A 21,631-nucleotide genomic window follows, 5' to 3' on the forward strand; every position below is an offset into this window, starting at 1 on the left:
TTTAAAACTGTTTTTGAACTCACCCTTTGCAATATTAACTTTGGTTCTGAAATGGACACAGCTCCACTTTAGCAGCAGAATATATTTCTTGTCAATCCTGCAGCTGGATCATAATAATTATGGACAAGAAAGATCATTCAGATCAGCACAGGGGTCCTAACATTTCTGCATTGTGGTATCAGATAGTTTCTTTAAAACACCCAGGGATTTTGCTTCTATTACTCAATCTGGAAGTCTAACTGGGACAAGTAGTCAATATGAAGGAGGACTGCAAGAAATTACAAGATGATGTTAATAAATTTGCAGAATCTAACAATATTCACTTTTTGTCTGTCCAGGCTGTTTTGATTGGTTAATCTAAGGGGCATGTCTGCTGGTGGGTGCTTTTCGTGGGTGATGCTTGGTACACAGAGAGGCACATGGGATGCCAACGATTTTTGGATTGGAACTCAACAACAAAATTGTCCTGGCTGCAAGGGCTTTTTCCATCAAGAGTGGGATGGAAATGACTAGAAAGTTTAGGATGGCAAGAGAACAAAGGGAATGGCATGGAAACAATGGAGGGGATTGGCTGGAGGTGGCATGGAAAAGGAGAGGTGATATGGAAAGAGCAGCCTAGCAGGAATGGATGAAATAATGGAATTGGTTAAGTGTGGCAAAATGGCAGGGATAATTACTTGACACAATTTATTATTTTTATACTATTGCTTGTGCTGAGAAAAACGATTCACTAGATTTACATGTATATTTTCGAAAAGCTGTCAGTTGCATCAACCCTAATTCCATGGATAAGAAGATGGTTATAATCTGTACCCTCAAGAGTTTCCGTACAGTTTAACTCCAATAGATTAACACTGCTCAAATCAAGACTCAAGATGGAAGCAACTACAAACTTGGCTCAAAATTTGAATCCTAAACAAGGACTTTGTCATGAAATGTGATTGGTGGTTACAAAGTTGTTTTCTTCAATGACAGATGATGAAATTAAACATGTAGATTTGAAAGAAAAAGAATGCTTATTGCTTGAAAAATATCGAGTCTTTCAGATGTAAACCTGCCTTTTCAATTCAGGAGAAAACTTTCCAAATGGACATTTGTATACTATAACTACAAACAAGGTACAAGAGCAGACTCTTGACACAATCAGCTTTTATATTCTCAGCCTGTTTTTACATAAGAGCAGGTTAATACAACTTTTCCCAGAGTGAGAAGTTTTGATTCTGTTCAAAAATTTGAAATAACTAGGAATTTTGCTTTTAAAGACATACTATTGGAGTATACATTTGCATCACTACAAATGTTTTGGGAGTCTGTGTTTGTCTGTATATATTTGGCAAATTAATTTCAAAATAAATGTAAACTGTTATCTTTTGGTAGGAAATACAAGGATGTCAAATTAATTGGAAACGAGATATGAAAATGTCTCATGGTAGAGATACACAAATTATAGCCAGTAGTAATGCGGGTTAATAAGGCCATAAACAAGTAAAGCAACTAGACATTATTTCTCGATTAAAAAATAGGGAAGTTATGCTACATTTATTGCAGGTTAGATCACACTTGGAGCACCGTACACAACTCTTGTTGCAATGTTATGTAAAGGGTATAGAGGCATCAAACAGGGGATAAAAAGACTTGCAAGGGTGATATTAGAAATGCAATATTGCATACATACATGGAAATGATGTACAAGCTGTGACTTTTCTGCTAAAATGGAAAGGCTAAGGGGTGGTCTAACAGAGATTAGAATTATGAAAGGTTTTGATAGAGACAGGGCAAGTGTTTCCACTCACAAGCAAGACGAATACTAGAGGATATCAAGAAAGTCATCTGGAAACCAAATAAGGAATTCAGAAAAAAAAACTTATATACCAACAGAATAGTGAGAATTTTGAACAAGCTACTGCCAGGAGTAGTTGAAGCACATAGTGCAGATGTGTTTAAGAAGAACTTAGGTAAGGGTAAAGGGTAAAGTGAATAGAATCATGAGATGGAGTTAGATGAAGAAAGAAGGGAGGGGTCTTGAAACATATATAAATTCTGGCAGAGACAAATTGGTCTGAATGACCCATTTACATTTCACCAATATTTATATTTTAAAGTTCTTCTTGCTTTCAAATCCTTCCTTGGCCTGGCCCCTCTCCACCTGGAATCATTTTCTTTAGCATTCACAATTTAAATGACTGTGCAATTGGTGTCTATATCTTCAACTGTCTAAGTTATGAAATTCCTCAATGCCCTTTTATTTTATAATGTCTCACTGAAGTGCACTGGGACATTTTTGTTGTCTAAGGTTTTGTTGTCTAAGGTAATGGTGATGAAAAGAGGATTTGTGGAAGCATTCTACTCCAACCATTCTCTTGGAGTTGTTTGTTCTGCAGCACAAGCGACACACTGAACCGCAGTGGGAACATCGCTGAAGTATCTCAAGGTAACATCTTATCTCAATATCTCAACGAAAACATTTTATTTAACCCAGGAGAAAAAGTTATCAGTGGAAAAGTCAGTTTGCCAATTTGAACACATGACCACACTCTGGAGCAGGTGGGTCTTGATCCCCTGTACCACAAGAGCCCCTTTGATTATACTATTAACCTGAGAGAATGCTTGGAATTCATTCCATTCATAATTAGTTGTCAGATTAGATGCATGTATATAATCATTGGTACTCAGGCTATCTCATCCATCTAGAGGCAAAAATCCTAAAAAAAATCAATACAAACGCAAAAGGTAACATTGCAAAATGACCACATAATCTAATAAAGGAATTACTGAGAATGAAAAGAGAATCTCTGGAGAATTAGCCCAGATTGATACCTTACCAGTTACTACACATCTTTTGCTACTTTGATGTAGCAGTAATGTGCAGACTGCAACAGCAAGTTCTTCTACCAGCTGAATAATAATAATTTAATTTGGCACAGTATCTCCCGCAGGTATGTGCATGCAAGAGAAAGCTGTAGAAGCTCAAGACTATAGACGTGGCTAAGAAGATGAGTAGAATTTCAATAATAGGGCAGACCAGCAGGATTTCAGAAAAATATTATTATTAATGTACAAGAGGAATCAGGTAGTTGTTGAAACCCACAAACTGTTACACAGGCATGTTACCAAAGTTTAGAGATGTTGTGAAAGCCCTAGGAAGACTTGTATGGTTGTTCTTTGAGACAAAATAGCAAAAAGCAGAGTATTGCATTGGTTCTGTAAGAGGTAAAAAGCCTGGTGTCATGTCTTTCCAGCCCTTTCCAACCTTCCACTTTTGACAGTGTGTGGCTCCTGATGACTTTTCTTAGCCCCCTCAGTTCACAACTCTTGGTATTAAGATGGAGTGCCATGACACCATATCCTGTGAAAAAAATTCTTCCTGTTCTCTTTTGTCAATATCATGAGACAAGTTCCTAAAAAATATTTCTGGCTTTACCCCTAGTTGGGGCAGTGGTTTTAGGACTTTGACAACATGAGGTGGAATTCCAGTGTTGGGGACAATGCTGCTAGCAAATATATTCTTATTTGCACCAAAGTCCAGGTGAATTTTCTAAAATTTCCAGTTTGAACGGATATTGGATCAGTTGGTGGAATGAATGGAGATTTTATCATAGGTTCCTAGCAATGTTCTCCTCCGATACAGGCTTTACTTGCTCCACAAGTTGCGCCGGTTTTGGTTATGAGTGTGATCTTCTAAAGCTTCTATGTTCCTATGATCCCTTTCAACCATTGACCTCTCTCAATTGTGTGTGTGAGAGAATGAGTGAGTTTGAAAATGTGAGAGGGATTGCAAGTAAGAGACTTGACTTTTTACAACACAATTGCTGAAGAAACTCAGCAGGTCTGGCAGCATCTGTGGAGAGAAAGCAGAGTTAAAGTATCGGGCTAACTAACAGCAGCGAGGAAAAGGTGGAAAGAAATCTACTCAGAATTATAGATTGTAATTGTTCAAGCTTTTTATAGTATCTCTTATTTCACTATTGTTCATTTTGGGGGGTCAAATGATCAATACAGAGGAAATCATATAATCATTGATTTGGAAATTATATGGCTAACACATTTGCTTAGAGCACCTCAAAATTTGGCACAATACTTCTGTCCTTTCCAGACAAATGTCTAATTCACTTTCAAACGCTTTGATTGATAGATTGCACACAAATCCCACTGATTGGCCCATATTATAAAGTTGCTGAGTTAATCAACAGAAAAGGACTCCATTCCATCAATGTAGAAGTCACCTGTGATCATCATGGCACGGGCAGCATAGTGGCTCAGTGGTTAGCACAGCTGCCTCACAGCATCAGGGACCTGGGTTTGATTCCACCCTCTGGTGACTGTCTGTGTGGAGTTTGCATATTCTCCTCATGTCTGCATGGGTTTCCTCCAAGTGCTCCATTTTCCTCCTACAGTTCCAAGATGTGCAGGCTAGGTGGATTGGCCATGCTAAATTGCCCATACTGTTCTGGGATGTGTGGGTTATAGGGGGGTGGGTCTGGGTGGGATGCTATGAGGGTCAGTGTGGACTTGTTGGGCCAAAGGGCCTGTTTCCACACTGTAGGGATTCCATTAAAAAAAAATCAGTACTCCACCTCAGAAACCTGCACCAGACTCCTTGAGTACTTTCATGTTCCTGCTGGTTTTGAGGGGCCAGACGCTTTGCAAGGCTGGATAGTATGGGACAGTGGCTGATGACTCTGCTACACAACACCCCCTAAGTGAGGTACAGCACAGATACAATGCAGCCCATTGTTTGACTGGGGCCATCCTGGAGAAGATGATTAGACTGCTGAAGATGAGATACCGCTGTTTGGTTCAGTCCAGGAGGCCTTATATACAGTCTGAACAGTGTGCGCCACATTATCCTGACATACTGTGTTCTGCACAACTGGAGCAGGCAAACAGGGGATATGATAGAGGCTGATGAGTTAGGAGAGGCTGATGAGTTAGGAGAGTGGTAACAGTCTTCCAAGGAGGAAGATGAGGACATTGAGCAAGAGGAACATCACTTTCTCCATAGACGAGTACAACAGTGTGAAGCTCTGAAGAAGGGTCTCGGCCCGAAACATCAGCCTTCCTGCTTCTCTGATGCTGCTTGGCCTGCTGTGTTCATCCAGCTGTACACCTTGTTATCTTAGTGTCAAGCACCACAAGTTTGACACCCAGTTCAGTAGATGACAGCAGGGTGCAGTAGTCACTCATTGTCTGTGAAATTGTTGGTGCTAAAAAGACAAGCAATCTGTTTCTGTTCCCAGAGGCAAATGTAGCTTCTATTCGATTTTTGCTCGCTTTTGCTGTTGGTAAATAAGAGTGACTACTTTGTAGCTTTTGAAGGTTTTCTTGTATGTGATGGCCCCATATTGAACAATCAGAAGATGTTGAGCTTCACTGGGCATCAGGGAGAGAATAGCAGTCACTTAGACAGTGTTGTAAGATGGGGCGTGGCTAAGGACAGATAAGCTGTGGGACTTGGTGCTTAAATGGCGATAGATGGAGGAATGTGCAGTTTCATGTGCAATGAAGTGTCATGTGTGCCATCAATGTGCCATAAGAACTGCTAGTTTGTGGTTACTGTCCCACCACGTGGACATTGAGGGGCAGCTTGGAGTCAGTACTTGACTGGGGGAATGGTTGGGGTTCAAAGATGATGCCAGGGACACCAGGATATCCTGAGAATGGTGAGATCTTCCACCTATGTCAAGTGAGAGAATCAGACGAGTGGAGCACCACAGGAGCATTACAGATGGTTAATGAAGCAAATTTGGGATAATAGCCTGATAAAACACACTGAGCCACATGGAGAGAAACCCCATCCACCCTTAAAACTTGACAAAAATGATACTTAGCTGATTTCTGGTATGGTTCAGCCCACCTTGAACATTGCCACATCAGGCAAAACACCCTATTGTAGGTAAACAGACTTTCAGGTCCACTCCTGAGTTGCTGTGAAGCAATGGACCCAGAGTCTGCATCACAATTTATTCTCATCCCTGGTTGTAGTAGTTCCCCTTGAAGACTGCTCACACCACTCAGTCCTGACTCTCTCAAGGTAAATGCAGGACCCAGGTCCTGGGCCTGAATTTATTCTCTCAACCCTTGCCGATACCCCTCCAAGTCTACTACTGACTCTGTCTCAATCACTCTCTGTGTGAAGTATTTCCTGACAATTCTAGAGTGAACTTTTACTAGTTTCAACATTTTACTTCATCATGAACAATCTTACACTATCTTTCACATATCACTTTGGCACCTTGACAAGCTGAGCATGACTACCCCTTTAGTCATTTTCTCATGAATCAAGAGTTCTGGGCCTTCTCTAAACAGAGGTCCATAATGTTTGATCACTATCTCTTCTGGCTTAAACATGCTGTTTGACTACATTGTTCAATATCATATTGGTTTTGTTGATTGCTGCACTCCATTTATAGACATTTTCAGCATATTCAGGCCCCTCAATCTTTATCAAATTCATTCTTAGCTATTTCAACACCACTCATGAAGTATGCATGTCAGAACATTTTTAATCTGTATCCAAAATCTTAAACGCCTTCAGTAAATTTCTTTAGTCATTGGTCTGCACAATTTCATATTATTCTTTCAAACTGTCCCTTCCAGTTTTACAACAGTAAGGCATCTGCAAATCTTACCGTTTTCTATATAACTCCTGAATGTATAAATTTTGAAAGTAGTGAATCCAAAATTGATCTCCGTGGCAGCCTACTCACTATTACTTCCGCATCCACTTTGAGAAAATTCCTCAAACAAACGTTTGTTGCTTGCTACCATTCAGTCAGTTTCTTATCCATTGCCAAGATTTATCCTGAATCAAAGAGACTTTTGATAAAGTTACACATCAAACATTATCAATTGATTGTCTTTTATGTGGAAGTTTAACAAAAAGCATTTTGAGAGTCAACATCATTGAATTTCCCACTGTTGGTTATCACATCCCGAAAGAACTGGAGGAGGTTATTCAGTGAGAAACCCTTCTGAATTCATAATAAGCACAGTTTACTAGACTGCAATTGTGCGGATGATTTTTAAATTTTCACAATTATCAATTCCAGTACTTGATGCAGATTTAAATGACTATTATGTCTGACATTTGGGCTTTTGTTTTGTCACCTTATTTTAATATGGACACCATATTAACCTATTTGCAACCTCTGCGTGCAGTTCCATTCACAGTCATGAACTTCCTGTACCCCAAGTGTACTCTCTAAATCCTTCCAGCTCTCTTTCCTTTTCCTCTTTGACAAAGTTTTTCATCATCTGCTGTAATATCTTCTTATATGACTCAATACCTCATTCTGATCCATAATGCTGATGTGAAGCATTTTGGGAAGGTTAATTATATTGAAAGTACAGAATAAATACAAGACTGTATTAAGTGTTTCATGTGTATTTTACTGAAATGTCTTTGAGCCTCCTACCTAAATCTAATTGTTTTCTCTCAGATCATCTTATTCTATCCCTGGTATATTCTAGGGTGGTGTGATTTTTCATCTTACCTATACTATTTTATTTCACAAATAACAAGAAACATATTTTGTTAGCTGTGCTGTCCTAAACACACACAGTCAAAATTCAGCCATGCATTATATTTTGTAGCTACAGGTAAGAAATTGATCTGCGCAATTTTCAAGCAACAAATTTTATTTAGTGCCTTTAAAATAATAAAATATTCCAAAGTTTGTAACAAGTGCATTAGAAAGCAAAATTTGTTATCAAGACACATTTCGTGTCACTAAGGCAGGTGGCCATAAAATCAGTGTCTCACCCTGAATCCCTTAAAACTATGCTCAGCGTGTCCCACCACCACAATGTCAGTGTCAGAAGAGAACTGCATTAGTACATTGATGGTCAGAGATTAAAGCCACCATACTTGAAAGAGACTCTAAATAGGACTTGTCCCATCATTTACTCTATAACTGAATACTGTACACCTGTCTGCCATAGGTCATCATGCAGGCATTTTGTTGACACTCAAGTGATTGTAATAATGCACATTATAGCCAAACCCTTCCCTTGATTCCTGTCCTCACAAATATCATTGCCCAAAAGATCTGCCAACTGACAGAAATTCACAAGCTGGTTTAGACGACTTGTACTGCACCCCATTTACCATGCCATGACGACCTGTTCAATCCACCTACTGCCAAGTGTCCATCTTGACATCCCATGTGCAGCCACCTTCCAAAGCAAGATGGACAGACAATATCCTGTGGATTAGAACTGGAAATGTGGGAGGTCACTCACAAATTCTTTGTGGCAAACCTCACCAGGTTTTGAACTACCAAGGTGAGAGTGGTCCTTATGAAATAGGTTCCAGGGCAAGCCAGGATCCCTGTGCAGACACCTCCGAGACCGGAGTACAATCCTCTTATACTCTTGTGGAGAAACACAAACAATGTTGCATATTTATGAAAAACACTTCTACAGATTAAGTAGCAGACAAACTGCCTTAAACTGAGCAGAGGAGGAGGCCATCATTTAACTTTGGGGATTTGCATTTGGTAAATAATAATAAGGCAGATGGCCAACAAACTAGACAAGAATGCACATTTTAATTATCATCCTGATGGAAGATATAAAGGTCTAGAGGCTTCTTTCAGGAAGGAATTCCAAGACCTCGGGTGGAAGCAGTTGAAGGCACAAACACCAATAACGGAACAATTAAAATCATTGATGCTCAAGGGATCAGAATTAAAGGAGCACAATATCTTGCAGGGTTGTGGGGTCAAAGTAGGAGAAGGCCATAGACGATTTCAAAACAAGGGTGTGAATTTCAAAATCAAAGTGTCACTTGACCAGGGACCAATCTGCACTGGGATAATGGGTGAATGTTGCAGGTTGAGCCTGCAACAGGAGCTGGTAGCCTAAGACATGCCTGAAATTAGACCCCAGGCCTCACTGCTGTAATCGCAGTGAGCTGCGAGCACTCAACACATTTTCAGAGGTTTCTCTGTCCTAGGAAAGGCATTGTGAATTGATGGGCAGAACAGTATAACTGGGAATAGAAGACAAATATGTGTAGTAGAAACTGGCAGTTTTTTTTTATCCCCTTTTGGCAGTTTCTTTGAATTTTCCACTGTGGGTTCCCATCAATAGCTTTCTCCTTATTCACTTGTGGCTCATGTGTTTCAAAATGGCGGCGGATTGGGACTCCTCAGCTGGAGCTCATTCGCTCCAACCATTTCTTCTCTTTTTTGAGGTGAAGCCTGGTGCAGTCTGGAGGTGACACCTGGCTCAGATTGGAAGCTAGGTGCCAGTGAAGACTGGGTTGGAGGGACTGTTATCTGAACTTTTCATTTCTTTACTTTTCTAATTTTTTTCTGAAGAATTTGTACTGAAGAATCTATACCTAGGTACCTTTGTATCTAAGATGGCGACATAAATGGCAGCTTGCAAACATTTCACTGTACTCATGTGAGTACATGTGACCATAAAGCTAATTCTAATTCTAATTCTGTTTTGTCCTTTCCACAAAAATATTTTGGGCTTTAGAATGCAGATCCTCAATGCCAGACTTATTTTGAACTCCTATATTTCATGGCTTGTCTGAGCCATGTATGAGAATGCAAGGAAGGTTAATTTGATTTAATTTGATTTATTTATTGCCATGTTCATTTTGTTACAAAATACAGTGAAAAGTGTTGTATAGTGTCGCCACTCTCCGGGACAATCTTAAAACACAGAAAAATAAACCAAAACATAGACTATAAAAGTAGAAAATTAAAAAAATAAAGAAAGATTGAAGAAGTCCAATGGGATCTGCATGAAGGTACAGTCGGAATGTGTTTCCATTAGCAGACTGTGATATTCCCACTGTTCCCCTCCAAGCCACTCATCACCCAAACTTAGAAACGTATCGCTGTTCTTTCAGTGTTGCTGGGTCAAGATCCTGAAACTTCCTCCCTAATGGCATTGTGGGTCTACCCTAAAGAAAATGGATTGCTATGGTTCACAAAAGCAGCTCACCCATCTTCTGAAGGGCAAATAGGAAGAGACAATAAATGCTGGTCCAGTGACCTCCACCCACGTCCTATGAATAGATTTTTAAGAACTAATATTTCTGGCAGATGCCCTTCACTTTACAGTTGAGATTGTGCCACATCTCCTGCCCAGGCTCCAGAGCCCTATCATATTGCCCAATGAGAAAGTACATCACAGATATATGTTCATATGTTAGCTGGATATGGTGCTTTAATTGATCTTTATTATTTATTCACTCATGGGATGAGGGTGTCGCTGGCTAGGCAGCATTTATTGCCCATCCCTAATTACCTAGAGGGCAGTTAAGAGTCAATCACATTGCTGTGGGTCTGGAGTCACATGTAGTCCAGACCAGGTAAGGATGGCAGTTTCCTTCCCTAAAGGGCATTAGTGAACCAGGTGGCTTTTTCCAACAATCGACAATGGATTCACAGTCATCATTGGACTCTTAATTCCAGATATTTATTGAATTCAAATTCCACTGACTGCCATGGTGGGATTCGAACCCAGGTTCCCAGGACATTATCTGGGTCTCTGGACTAACAGTCCAGCAATAATACCACTAGGCCATCACCTTCCCTACAATCTACTTTGTTATTTCATTCATATATAATTAACTTAATTATAATTAATGGTATGTGAAGCAATATTTGTTGATTTAAGAGATACTTACCCATACACAATTTTATTTGCTCATTTCAGCAGTTATATCCCATATTCTATTTAAGCTTCAAAGATTCCAATCACCTCAGCAACTACCCATTCCAAACAATAATAATTAAAATAAAGAAATGGGATTCAGGCCTTGTCCTGACACCTACACACTACATGCTTTGGTTGACAGCATGGAATCACAGATGGATCATGTGAATAATCAGCCAAGGAGATGTTATCTGTAGAGATGTCTAAGAGGACGTTATTAAGCGTCACTTTTATCTGTGGCAACACAGCACGGTATTCTGGAGTAGCAGGATCTAGAGGTAGGAATTCAGCAGTATCGTTCAACAGGTTGAATATCAAAGGTGGGTCATGTTGTTGTTCTGGTCCTTCCTTACCTTTACAAGCTCTGGCACCACCTAAAACCATAACAAAACAATCCATTGTGAGTGTTCAGCCTCAATTCTGTTTTCCAGTTCTGCTGGAATTTAACACCGTATTCAAAAACCACTACATTGGAACAAAGCTTATGATGACAACTTCACAAATCCGCTGTCCCTGACCCAACATTTCTTCAAAGCCAGTGGTCAAACTTATCAAGTATTTAATTGCATGAGTTGATCAAGTGAAGATTTCTGAAGCTGCTTATGTGGAGCAGGATGTTGACACATTGCCTTAATCTGCAGTACATAAGAAGTCAGCACAATGGGACTGGGGGTTGGAACAGTGAGCCATCATGGTTTGATTTTCTATGCTCTCAATTAATGAGGATGCATGAATGTCCCAATCTCCATGAGGCTTCATGAAAATCAGGATTAACCACCTCAACCAATATGGAAAACGATAGGAGTGTTGGAATTATTGACATGCAATTATTAAGTCCTGAAAGGAAAGAGTTGGAATGAGGCTGTACCTCCCTTCCATCTCAGTGCTGTGGTTAGTAGTTTTCAAAACTATGAATTCATGTTTTTTAAAAAATACGCTTAGACAAAAGGAACCTCTGTGTACAGAAAATAACCTAAGCATTCAAAATATAACAGACAGCACATATTAAAACATGTTAAAAAGTTGCTAATCATTTTAAAGATCTACTACAACTTTGTTTATAATCAGCACACCTGTCTGCTACATGTGCTATTGCATTATCAATAAATAATATTTAGCTGTCTATAACCATATAATGAACTAATATAAAAATGGTACATTTACTGAATGTGTGGGCTTTTCTGTACCTGTGAGGTAGAAAGCCTTATACTGCTTCAGACGAATAGTCTGCAAATTCCCAAATCGTCCAGCTGCTCCACTGTTTGGGTGGAAAAGCGCCTGGAATATCACAGAGTCAAGAGGTCATTACATATTTATGCAGTTCAATGTCTAAACTAAATTAGGAATTAGAGAAGGTGGCTTGCTCTCATTGCCAATTACCGTACCAGGTCAAACAAAAGGAGAACTTCAACAAATAATGATACAATGCAATCAGAACATGAACATAAGAAATAGGAGCAGTAGTACATCATTCAGCCCTTTGTATGCACTCCACCATCCAATGAGATCATGGCCGATCTTTCACTTCAACACTATTTTGCTGAAATATCCCTCGATGTTTTTAAAATGTAGTATCTATTGATCTGAGTCTTGAACATATTCAATGACTGAACCTCCATAACTTTCTGGAGCAGAGAATTCCAAGGATTCATCCCCTTCCACATGAATAAATCCCCTCTCGTCTCAGTCCTAATAGCCTGCCCGTTATTCTGAGACTGTATGCCCTAGTTTTAGACACCTGGCCAAGGAAACACCTACTCTGTCGAGTCCTGTCAGAATTTTGCATGTTCATTAGGATTACTTCTCATTCTTCTTATTTCCAGAGAATAACAGTCCAGTGGGTTTAATACTTCCCCGTAGGAAATCCCTCCATTCCAGAAATTAGTTGTTGAATCTTTGTTGCATTCCCTCAATGGCAAATATATCTTTGGAGAGGAAACCCAAAACTGCATATTATATTCCAAACGTGAAATCATTAAGGCTGTATACAGTTGCAGTAAAAAAAACTTCACTCCGATATTCAAATCCTCACACCATTTGCCTTTTAAAGTGCTTGCTGTAATTGCAAGTTAACTTTCAGTGACTAATATTTTGCCCACTCAGCCTCCTTAGATCTCCTTCAAACTTCTTTGAATCCTCCTCACAACTCACACTTCTACCTAGTTTTGTGTCATCTGCAAACTTGGAAATATTACATTTAATTCCCACAGCCAAATCACTGACATAGATTGCGAATAGCTAGAGCCTAAGTACTCAACGTTGCGGTATGCCGCTACCAAACTGAAAATGATCCATTCATTCCCACTGTCTGTTTTCTGTCCATTAAGCATTCTCAGTTCATGCCAGTATATTCCCTCAGTCCAATGTGCTGTAATTTTATTTTTTTTTTCCTTTATTCATTCACAGGATGAGGGCATCGCTGGCTAGGCAGCATTTATTGCCCATCCCTAATTGCCCAGAGGACGGTTAAGAATCAACCACATTGCTGTAGGTCTGGAGTCACATGTAGGCCAGACCAGGTAAGGATGGCAGTTTCCTTTCTTAAGGGACATTAGTGAACCAGATGGGTTTTTCCGACAATCGATTCATGGTCATCATTAGACTCTTAATTGCAGATAATTATCGAATTCAAATTCCACCATCTGCTGTGGCGGGATTCGAACCCAGGTCCCCAGAACTTCACCTGGGTCTCTGGATTAACGGTCCAGCGATAATAGCACTAGGCCATCACCTCCCCATTATTAACCTCTTGTATGGAAACTTATCAAAGGTTCTCTTAAAAGCTAAATATATCACACCCACCAATTACCCCTAACTATTTTGCTAGTTAGGTCCTCAAAAATACACCAACAGTCTTATTAAACATGATTTTCCATTAATAAACCCACATTGACTCGGTCCAATAGTCACCATTATTTTCTAAGTGTCCTATAACCACATCCTTTATTATGGATTCCAGCATTTTCCCTATGACTGGTATTAAGCAACCAGGTCTCTAATTCTTTGCTTTCCCTCTCCCTCCTTTTGTAAATATTGGAGTTTTATTTGCTACTTTTTAATCTGCAGGAACTATTCCAGAATCTACAGAGTTTTGACGAATGACCACCAATGCATCCACAATCTCTACAGCTATCTTTTTCAACACTGTGATCATTAGGTTCAGGGGATTTATCTGTTTGGAATCCCATTAATTTCTCTAGTACTATTTTTTAACTGATACTAGTGTCTTGCAGTTCCCTGTTTGTACTAGTTCCTGATTTTCCATTATTTCTGCAAGGTTTTTAGCATTTTCCTCTGTGAGGATAACCACATTTCTGTAGTTTCTCTGTCATTTCGTTCCCCATTAGATGGGGCTGGACAATTTTGCCTTTCATGTTACTGCTCTGATTACATTTTAAAAATACCAAGTCACAAAGATGCTTCGGAGAATCTTTCCTGTTTCATTTGGGCGCCATAAGACACTGTGCATTAAATGGACTTGCAATTTATTGATCGTTGTTTTATCAGATACACTATTTAATGCTGTTCACAGCCCCATTACACTCACCTCCCAAATGTTCCCATAACCATTTCCTGTTCTATTACTTACACTTCCAAAACCTTCCCCCAAACACAATACTTCACCAGTGTCGTAAACACACAATACGTTACCAATCTGCTAGAGCTAACTACAAAGGAGTCTGCCCACTGTCTGTCACAGGGAAGCCCACTGCAAGGATTCTGTTCAACACTCTACTGCCAGTGGCCAAGAACCTCCTTCCAGATTCACAGTGCAGTTTTGCCCATTGATAGGCACAGACACAAAACCTGGCTATGCACAAAATTCAACAGAACGTTAGGAACAATGCCAACTGTTGTGAAATGCTGTTACATAGATTTCAAGGAAGGCTTTGACTGTCAACCATGAAGCCTTGTAGAGTATCTTCAACAAGTTTGGCTGCTCTCAAAAACTGTCACCATCCTCCAACTACTCCATGATGCAATACAAGAAAACCGTCACAAATGACAAGATCCTGGAAATTGTGGACCATTTTCATCACCTTTGAGCCTCCAGCTGAAATAAGGAAAAGAGATTTTGAGAATAAAGATCACAAATCAGAGACTAAAGGCAGCACAGTGGCTCAGTGGTTAGCACTGCTGCCTCACAGTGCCAGGAACCCAAGTTCAATTCCACCCTCAGGTGACTGTCTGTGTGGAGTTTGCACGTTCTCCCTGTGTCTGCGTGGGTTTCCTCCAGGTGCTCCGGTTTCCTCCCACAGTCCAAAGATGTGCAGACTAGGTGGATTGGCCGTGCTAAATTGCCCATAGTGTTCAGGGATGTGTAGATTAGGTGGGTTATAGGGGGAATGGGTCTGGGTGGGATGCTCTGAGGGTTGGTGTGGACTTGTTGGGCCGAAGGGCCTGTTTCCACACTGTAGGGGTTCTATAAAGTCATGACATACTGGGCTTCTGTGCTCCTCTATGCCTCTGACTTTGGCAATCCATAGCAGACACCTCAAATCGCTGGTGAAGCACCCCAGAGGTGCTTTTGCAAGATCCTTCAAATTTGTTGGCAAGAAAGATAAAAATAGCAGTGTCCTCTGCTAAGTTCACCTGCCTTGCACTGAGGCACTAATTATTGTTCAAAATGAGTTCTGCTGTGTGGGACATTTTAATTGGATGCTTGATGGCAGACTACCAAAGCAATTGTTCTGTTCAGAGCTAGGTTTGTTGGGAGTGGGGCTCTAAGGAAATGAACCAAAACGTTTTAGGCATATCCTCAAAGCATCCAGAAGAGGCACCATGATGGCTCAGCGGTTAGCACTGTTGCCTCACAGTATCAGGGACCTGGGTTCGGTTCCAACCTTGGGTGACTGCCTGTGTGGAGTCTGCATGTTCTCCCTGTGTCTGTGTGAGTTTCCACCAGGTGCTCCGGTTTCCTTCCGCAATCCAAAGATGTCTGGGTTAGGTGGATTGGCCATGCTAAATTGCCCCATAGTGCCCAGGGATGTGCAGGTTAGGTAGATAAATCATGGTAAATACAGGGTTACAGGGACAGAATGGGGGTCTGGATGGGATGCTCTTCAGTGGGTTAGTGCAAACTCAATGGGCCAAATGGCCTCTTTCCACACTGTAGGGATTCTATGATTAAGAGGTCTGACATACTCGTTGACTCATGGGAGATCCTTGTTTGTGACTGACCAAATGGAAAAGGTTCATTTGGAAGTCACCAAATACATGCAGAGACTTTGTCAGGAATATTCAGAGGTGCCACTGAAGAATTGAAGGGAGCTCACAAACCTCTAAAAAAAACACATCTACCCAACCGCTCAAGCACCACAAACCCCAAATGGGACAAATCACACAATGGACTTCTCAGCAGTTTCAGAACCTGTCAAACGAGTCATTCTTGATTCTGAGTAAGAAAGATAAATTGGTTAATTGTTGCCACTCTTCTAAGTATGAGAAATACAATGTAGATTTTCTGGCATTTAATAGAAGTTAATAGTGGAGAAGTTAAAGAAATGCTTAATTCCTGAGATGCCATTACAGCAGTTGACATTTCAAATATGATGATTGCATAATGTTTATTAGCAGTTCCAGCAGCTTAATGGGGGAGAATTTACTTAATTCAAACAGAAAATGTCAACGACTGGTTTGGACATTTCACATGCTATTGTTATAAACAGTGAACAACACCATAATCAGAACTGGGAACGAGATCTCTACATGCAATGTACTTCTTAAGGAAAACAACTAAAAATTGATGCTAATTATAACTTGCTGACATATCAATGGGATGGGACCTGAGGCTGTTTCCGTGCTGCATTTGACAACGCAAGACAAAGCACTATTTTTGCTTTGTTTTGATTAATTTCTTTATTTAGACAGACGGGATGTGTACCAGTTAATGATGAATTACATCAAATGGATCAGCTAAGTAACGTCAGGCTGTATAATTTACATGCTCCTGAGCAAATTGTACTGACTACATTGTGAATGATTTTATGAACCTTCACTATATGGTCATGTACATGCCAAATTCTGATCGTACCGTACATCCTGACTTTTAAAAAGATTTTTGAAGTTTCAAAATGGAATTAGGTGCAGTGTGCACACAACAGTACAAGAATCATGGAATGTTTCTGGTATATTACATATTCCAGTTATGTGGTTGGGCAGATTAAGCTGACACATATTTTGGAAACGTCAGTCCTGAAACGTATTTCATGATAAGTTTAGACAGCAGTGTGTATATGAATGCTCCTCTCAACGCTGCTATGTTTACAGTACAGCATCTTACCTCATCAAATTTTAAAACAGAAAATCCCCAGAAAGGAGAAGAGGAAGGTGGAATGGGCTGTAACAGACAAATAGGAGTCATGTTTCAATGTTTTTCTTGTCCAGAAAGAAGAGTTCTAAGCATTAAAAGCAGACTCACAAATTTGCTGCCAGCCAAACATCAAACATGCTCAATGTGTCTTGAAATTGTGTCAACATTTTCTGCAGCTAAAGATAATTTTGTAAAGAAAACATTCAGAACATTTCAGAAAAGAAATCTCTACCTGAAGAAATTTCAATTGTTTAGCCAGCTAAACAATTTCATCAAACCAGTGATTCTGGTTCAGCATCTTGTTAGGAATGCTGGTGATGATTACAGGAGTTAAGTACATAAATAATGGGCAAGGCGCATTGTCAAGAAAACCGCTTTCTTCCCCACACCTCCATTTCCAGTTGATAAATCAGTGCTCCTCCAAGTTGAACACCACTTTCAGGAATTATTTAGAGTGGCAAGGGCACAAAATTTACTCTGGGTGGGGGACTTCAATATCTATCATCAAGAGTGACCTAAAGGACTGGCTGTGACCTAAAGGACAGAGCTGGTAGACTGGGAGGCCTGGGCAGATTCTATGTGAACCAACTAGATGGGGAAAAAACATACTCAACCTTGTTTTCACTAATTTACCTATTCCAGATACTTCAGTTTACAACAGTATCAGTAGGAGTGGCCACTGCACAGTGCTTACAGAGACAAAGTCCTGCCTTTACATTGAGAATATACTCCATCATGTTGTGTGACATTACCATAAGACTATGAAATATAGAAGCAGGATTAAACTATTCAGCCCATGGAGTCTACTCTGCCATTCAATCATAGCTGCTATGTTTCTCAACCCCATTCTCCTGCCCTCTCCCCGTAACCTTTGATCCTCTCACCAATAAAGAACCTATCTATCTCTGTCTTAAATAACACGTAATGACTTGGCCTCCTCAGCTCACTGTGGCAATGAGTTCCACAGATCAACCACCCTCTAGCTGAAGAAATTCCACTTCATCTCAGTTCTAAAGGGTCATCAATTCACTCTAAGGTTGTGCCCTCTGGTCCTCGTCTCTCCTAATAGGGGAAACATCTTCTCCACATCTACTCTATTCAGGCCTCTCAGTGCAGGTAGTTCTCCTATAATACAATAGTTGCATTCTTGCATGACCTCATGCTGTAGAAAATCATGCTATAAAAATTGCCGTAGAAAATCATGTTATAGGGAAATCATTATACCTGTACAGCAGAAAGTTCGCGTTATCCAAACAGTGTCCACAATTCATCAATCATGTTACAGCCAATTTGTGTTAAAGAAACACGCGTTATAGCAGAACGACCTGTATTCTGTAAGTTTCAATTGGATCCCTCCTCATCCTTCTAAACTCCATCGAGGACAAACCCAGAATCCTCAACTGTTCCTCATATGACAAGTTGTTCATCCCCAGGATTATTCTTGTAAACGTTCTCTGGACCCCCTCCAATGCATTACATTTTTCCTTAGATATGGAGCCGAAAACTGCTCACAATGTTCCAAATGCAGTCTGTCCAGAGCCTTATACGGCCTCAGTAGTTTATCTCTATACTCTTACATTCTAGACCTCTCAAAACGAATGCTAACATTGCATTTGCTTTCCTAACTGCCAACTGAACCTGCATGTTAACCTTAAGAGAATCCTGGACTAGAACTCCCAAGGTCTTCAGATTTCCGAAGTCTTTCCCCATTTAGATAACAATCTATGCCTCTATTCTTGCGACCAAAGTGCATCAGCTCACATTTTTCCACATTATATTCCATCTGCCACTTCTTTGTCCAGTCTCCTAGCCTGTTCAAGTCCTTCTGCAGCCTCCCTGTTTCCTCAGCACTACCTGCCCCTCCACCTATCTTTGTGTCATCTGCAAACTTTGCAACAATGTCCTCAGTTCCTTCATCCATATTATTAATGTATAACATTAATAGTTGTGATCCTAACACAGGCCCCTGCAGAATTCCACTAGTCCTCGGCTACCATCCTGATAAAGACCCCTCTGCTTTCTGCCAGTCAGCTAATCCTCAAGCCATGCCAATACCTTGACCCTAACACTATGGACTCTTACCTTATTCAGCAGCCTCTTGTATGGCACCCTGTCAAAGCTTTCTGGAAATCCAAATAGATCATGTCCACAGGTTCTCCATTGTCGAATTTGCTCATTATGTCCTCAAAGAATTTTAACAGATTTGTCAGAGATGGCCAGCAAGCCACCACCCACCCCACCTCCCCCACAAGCTTGATAAGCTGTGCTGACTCAGCCATATTTTACCATGTACTTCCAAGTATTCTGCAATTGCATCCTATAGTGAGTGGAACCAGACTGGCTTCATTGACCAAGAGGTCATTGATTGGGCTTGTTAACCTGGGCCAATTAGGAAGACCCTGGCTGATTAATACAGTCATAGAGTCATAGAGATATACAGCATGGAAACAGACCCTTCAATCCAACCTGTCCATGCCAACCAGATATCCTAAATTAATCTAGTCCCATTTTCCAGCATTTGGCCCATATCCCTCTAAACGCTTCCTATTCATATGATGCTTCCTCTGACAGCTCATTCCTACACACACCACCCACTGCGTGAAAAAGTTGCATCTTAGGTCCCTTTTAAATCTTTCCCCCCTCACCTTAAACCAATGCCCTCTAGTTCTGGACTACCCCACCCCATGGAAAAGATTTTGTCTATTTACCCTATCTATGCCCTCATGATTTTATAAGCCTCTAGAAGGTCACCCTCAGCATCCTACACTCCAAGGAAAACAGCCCCAGACTATTCAGCCTCCCCCTTTGGCTCAAACCCTCCAACCCTGGCAACATCCTTGTAAATCTTTTCTGAATCCTTTCAAGTTTCATAACATCCTTCCTATAGCAAGGAGACCAGAATTTAACACAATATTCCGATAGTGGCCTAACGATTGTCCTGTACAGCCGCAACATGACCTCCCAACTCCTGAACTCAATGCACTGACCAATAAAGGCAAGCATATCAAGCACCTTCTTCACTATCCTATTTACCTGTGACTGCACTTTCAAGGAACTATGACCCTGTACTGCAAGATCTCTTTGTTCAGCAACACTCTTCAGGTCTTATCATTAAGTGTATAAGTCCTGCCCTGAATTGCCTCTCCAAACTGGAGCACTTCACACTTATATAAATTAAACTCCATCTGCCACTCCTCAGTCCATTGGCCCATCTGATCAAGATTCCGTTGTACTCTGAGGTAACCTTCTTCGCTGTCCGCTATACCTCCAATTTTGGTGTCATCTGCAAACTTACTAACCAGACATCCTATGTTCACATCCAGATCATTTATATAAATGATGAAAAGCAGTGGACCCAGCACCGATCCTTGTGGCACACTGCTGGTAACAGACCTGCAGTCTGAAAAGCAATCCTCCACCACCACCCTCTGTCTTCTACCTTCGAGTCAGTTCTGTATCCAAATAGCTAGTTCTCACTCTATTCCATGTGATCTAACCTTGCTAACCAGTCTATCATGAAGAACGTTGTTGAATGCATTACTGAAGTATATATAGATCATGTCCACCCTCATGCCCGCCTCAATCCTCTTTGTTACTTCTTCAAAACAAACTCAAGTTTGTGAGACATGATTTCCCATGCACAAAGCCATGTTGACTATCCCTAATAGTCCTTGCCTTTCCAAATACATGTAAATCCTGTCCCTCAGGATTCCCTCCAACAACGTGCCCACCACTGATGTCAGGCTAACCTGTCTATAATTCCTTGGCTTTTCCTTACCACCCAGCTTAAACACTGGCACTACGTTCACCAATCTTCTGTCTTCCGGCACCTCGCCTGTAGCTATCAATGATAGAAATATCTCAGCAAGGGCCCAGCAATCTCTTCCCTTGCTTCCCACAGAGTTCTACGGTACACCTGATCAGGTCCTGGGGATTTATCTAACTTAATGCATTTTAAGACGTCCAGCACCTCCTCCTCTGTAACATGGACATTTTTCAAGATGTTGCTATTTATTTCCTCACATTCTCTACGTTCCATATCCTTCTCCACAGTAAACACTGACGCAAAATACTCATTTAGTATTTCCCCCATCTCCTGTGGTTCCACGCGTACGCTGCCTTGCTGATCTTTAAGGGGCTTATTCTCTCCCTAGACTCTTTTGTCCTTGTATTTGTAGAATCCAACCCTCTTTACCAAAGCTATCTCAAGTCCCCTTTTTGCCCTCCTGATTTCCCTCTTACGTATACTCCTATTGCGTTTATACTCTTCTAGGGATTCGCTCGATCTCTGCTGTTTATTCCTTTTTAGTTTTGACCAAAACCTCAATTTCCCTGGTCATCCAGCATTCCCTACACCTACCAGCCTTGCCCTTCACCCTAACAGAAACACACTGTCTCTGGACTCTCGCAATCTCATTTTTGAAGGATTCCTATATTCCAGCCGTCCCTTTACCTGTGAACATTTGCCCCAATCAACTTTTGAAAGCTCTTTCCTAATACCATCAAAATTGGCCTTCCTCCAATTTAGAACTTTAACTTTTAGATCTGGTCTATCATTTTCCATCACTATTTTAAAACGAATAGAATTATGATCACTAGCCCCAAAGTGCTCCCTTATTGACAGCTCAGTCACCTGCC

General features: G+C 40.6%; 1 protein-coding gene across 1 annotated transcript in view; it reads right to left on the reverse strand.

Moving 5' to 3' along the window:
- Window positions 1-7,650: 7,650 nt before the first annotated feature.
- Window positions 7,651-21,631, reverse strand: part of LOC109936832 (arylsulfatase G) — a 66,059-nt gene continuing 52,078 nt past the window's right edge. The window contains exons 8-9 of the mRNA XM_048611104.1: window positions 11,868-11,958; window positions 7,651-11,054 (exon numbers count right to left, since the gene is read on the reverse strand). Of these exons, the coding sequence (XP_048467061.1) occupies window positions 10,777-11,054; window positions 11,868-11,958 (369 nt within the window). The 3' untranslated portion in view covers window positions 7,651-10,776. The remainder of the gene's footprint in view (window positions 11,055-11,867; window positions 11,959-21,631) is intronic.

Source organism: Rhincodon typus, chromosome 23, assembly GCF_021869965.1.
Source record: "Rhincodon typus isolate 14 chromosome 23, sRhiTyp1.1, whole genome shotgun sequence".
In the NCBI taxonomy this organism is placed as follows: domain Eukaryota; kingdom Metazoa; phylum Chordata; class Chondrichthyes; order Orectolobiformes; family Rhincodontidae; genus Rhincodon; species Rhincodon typus.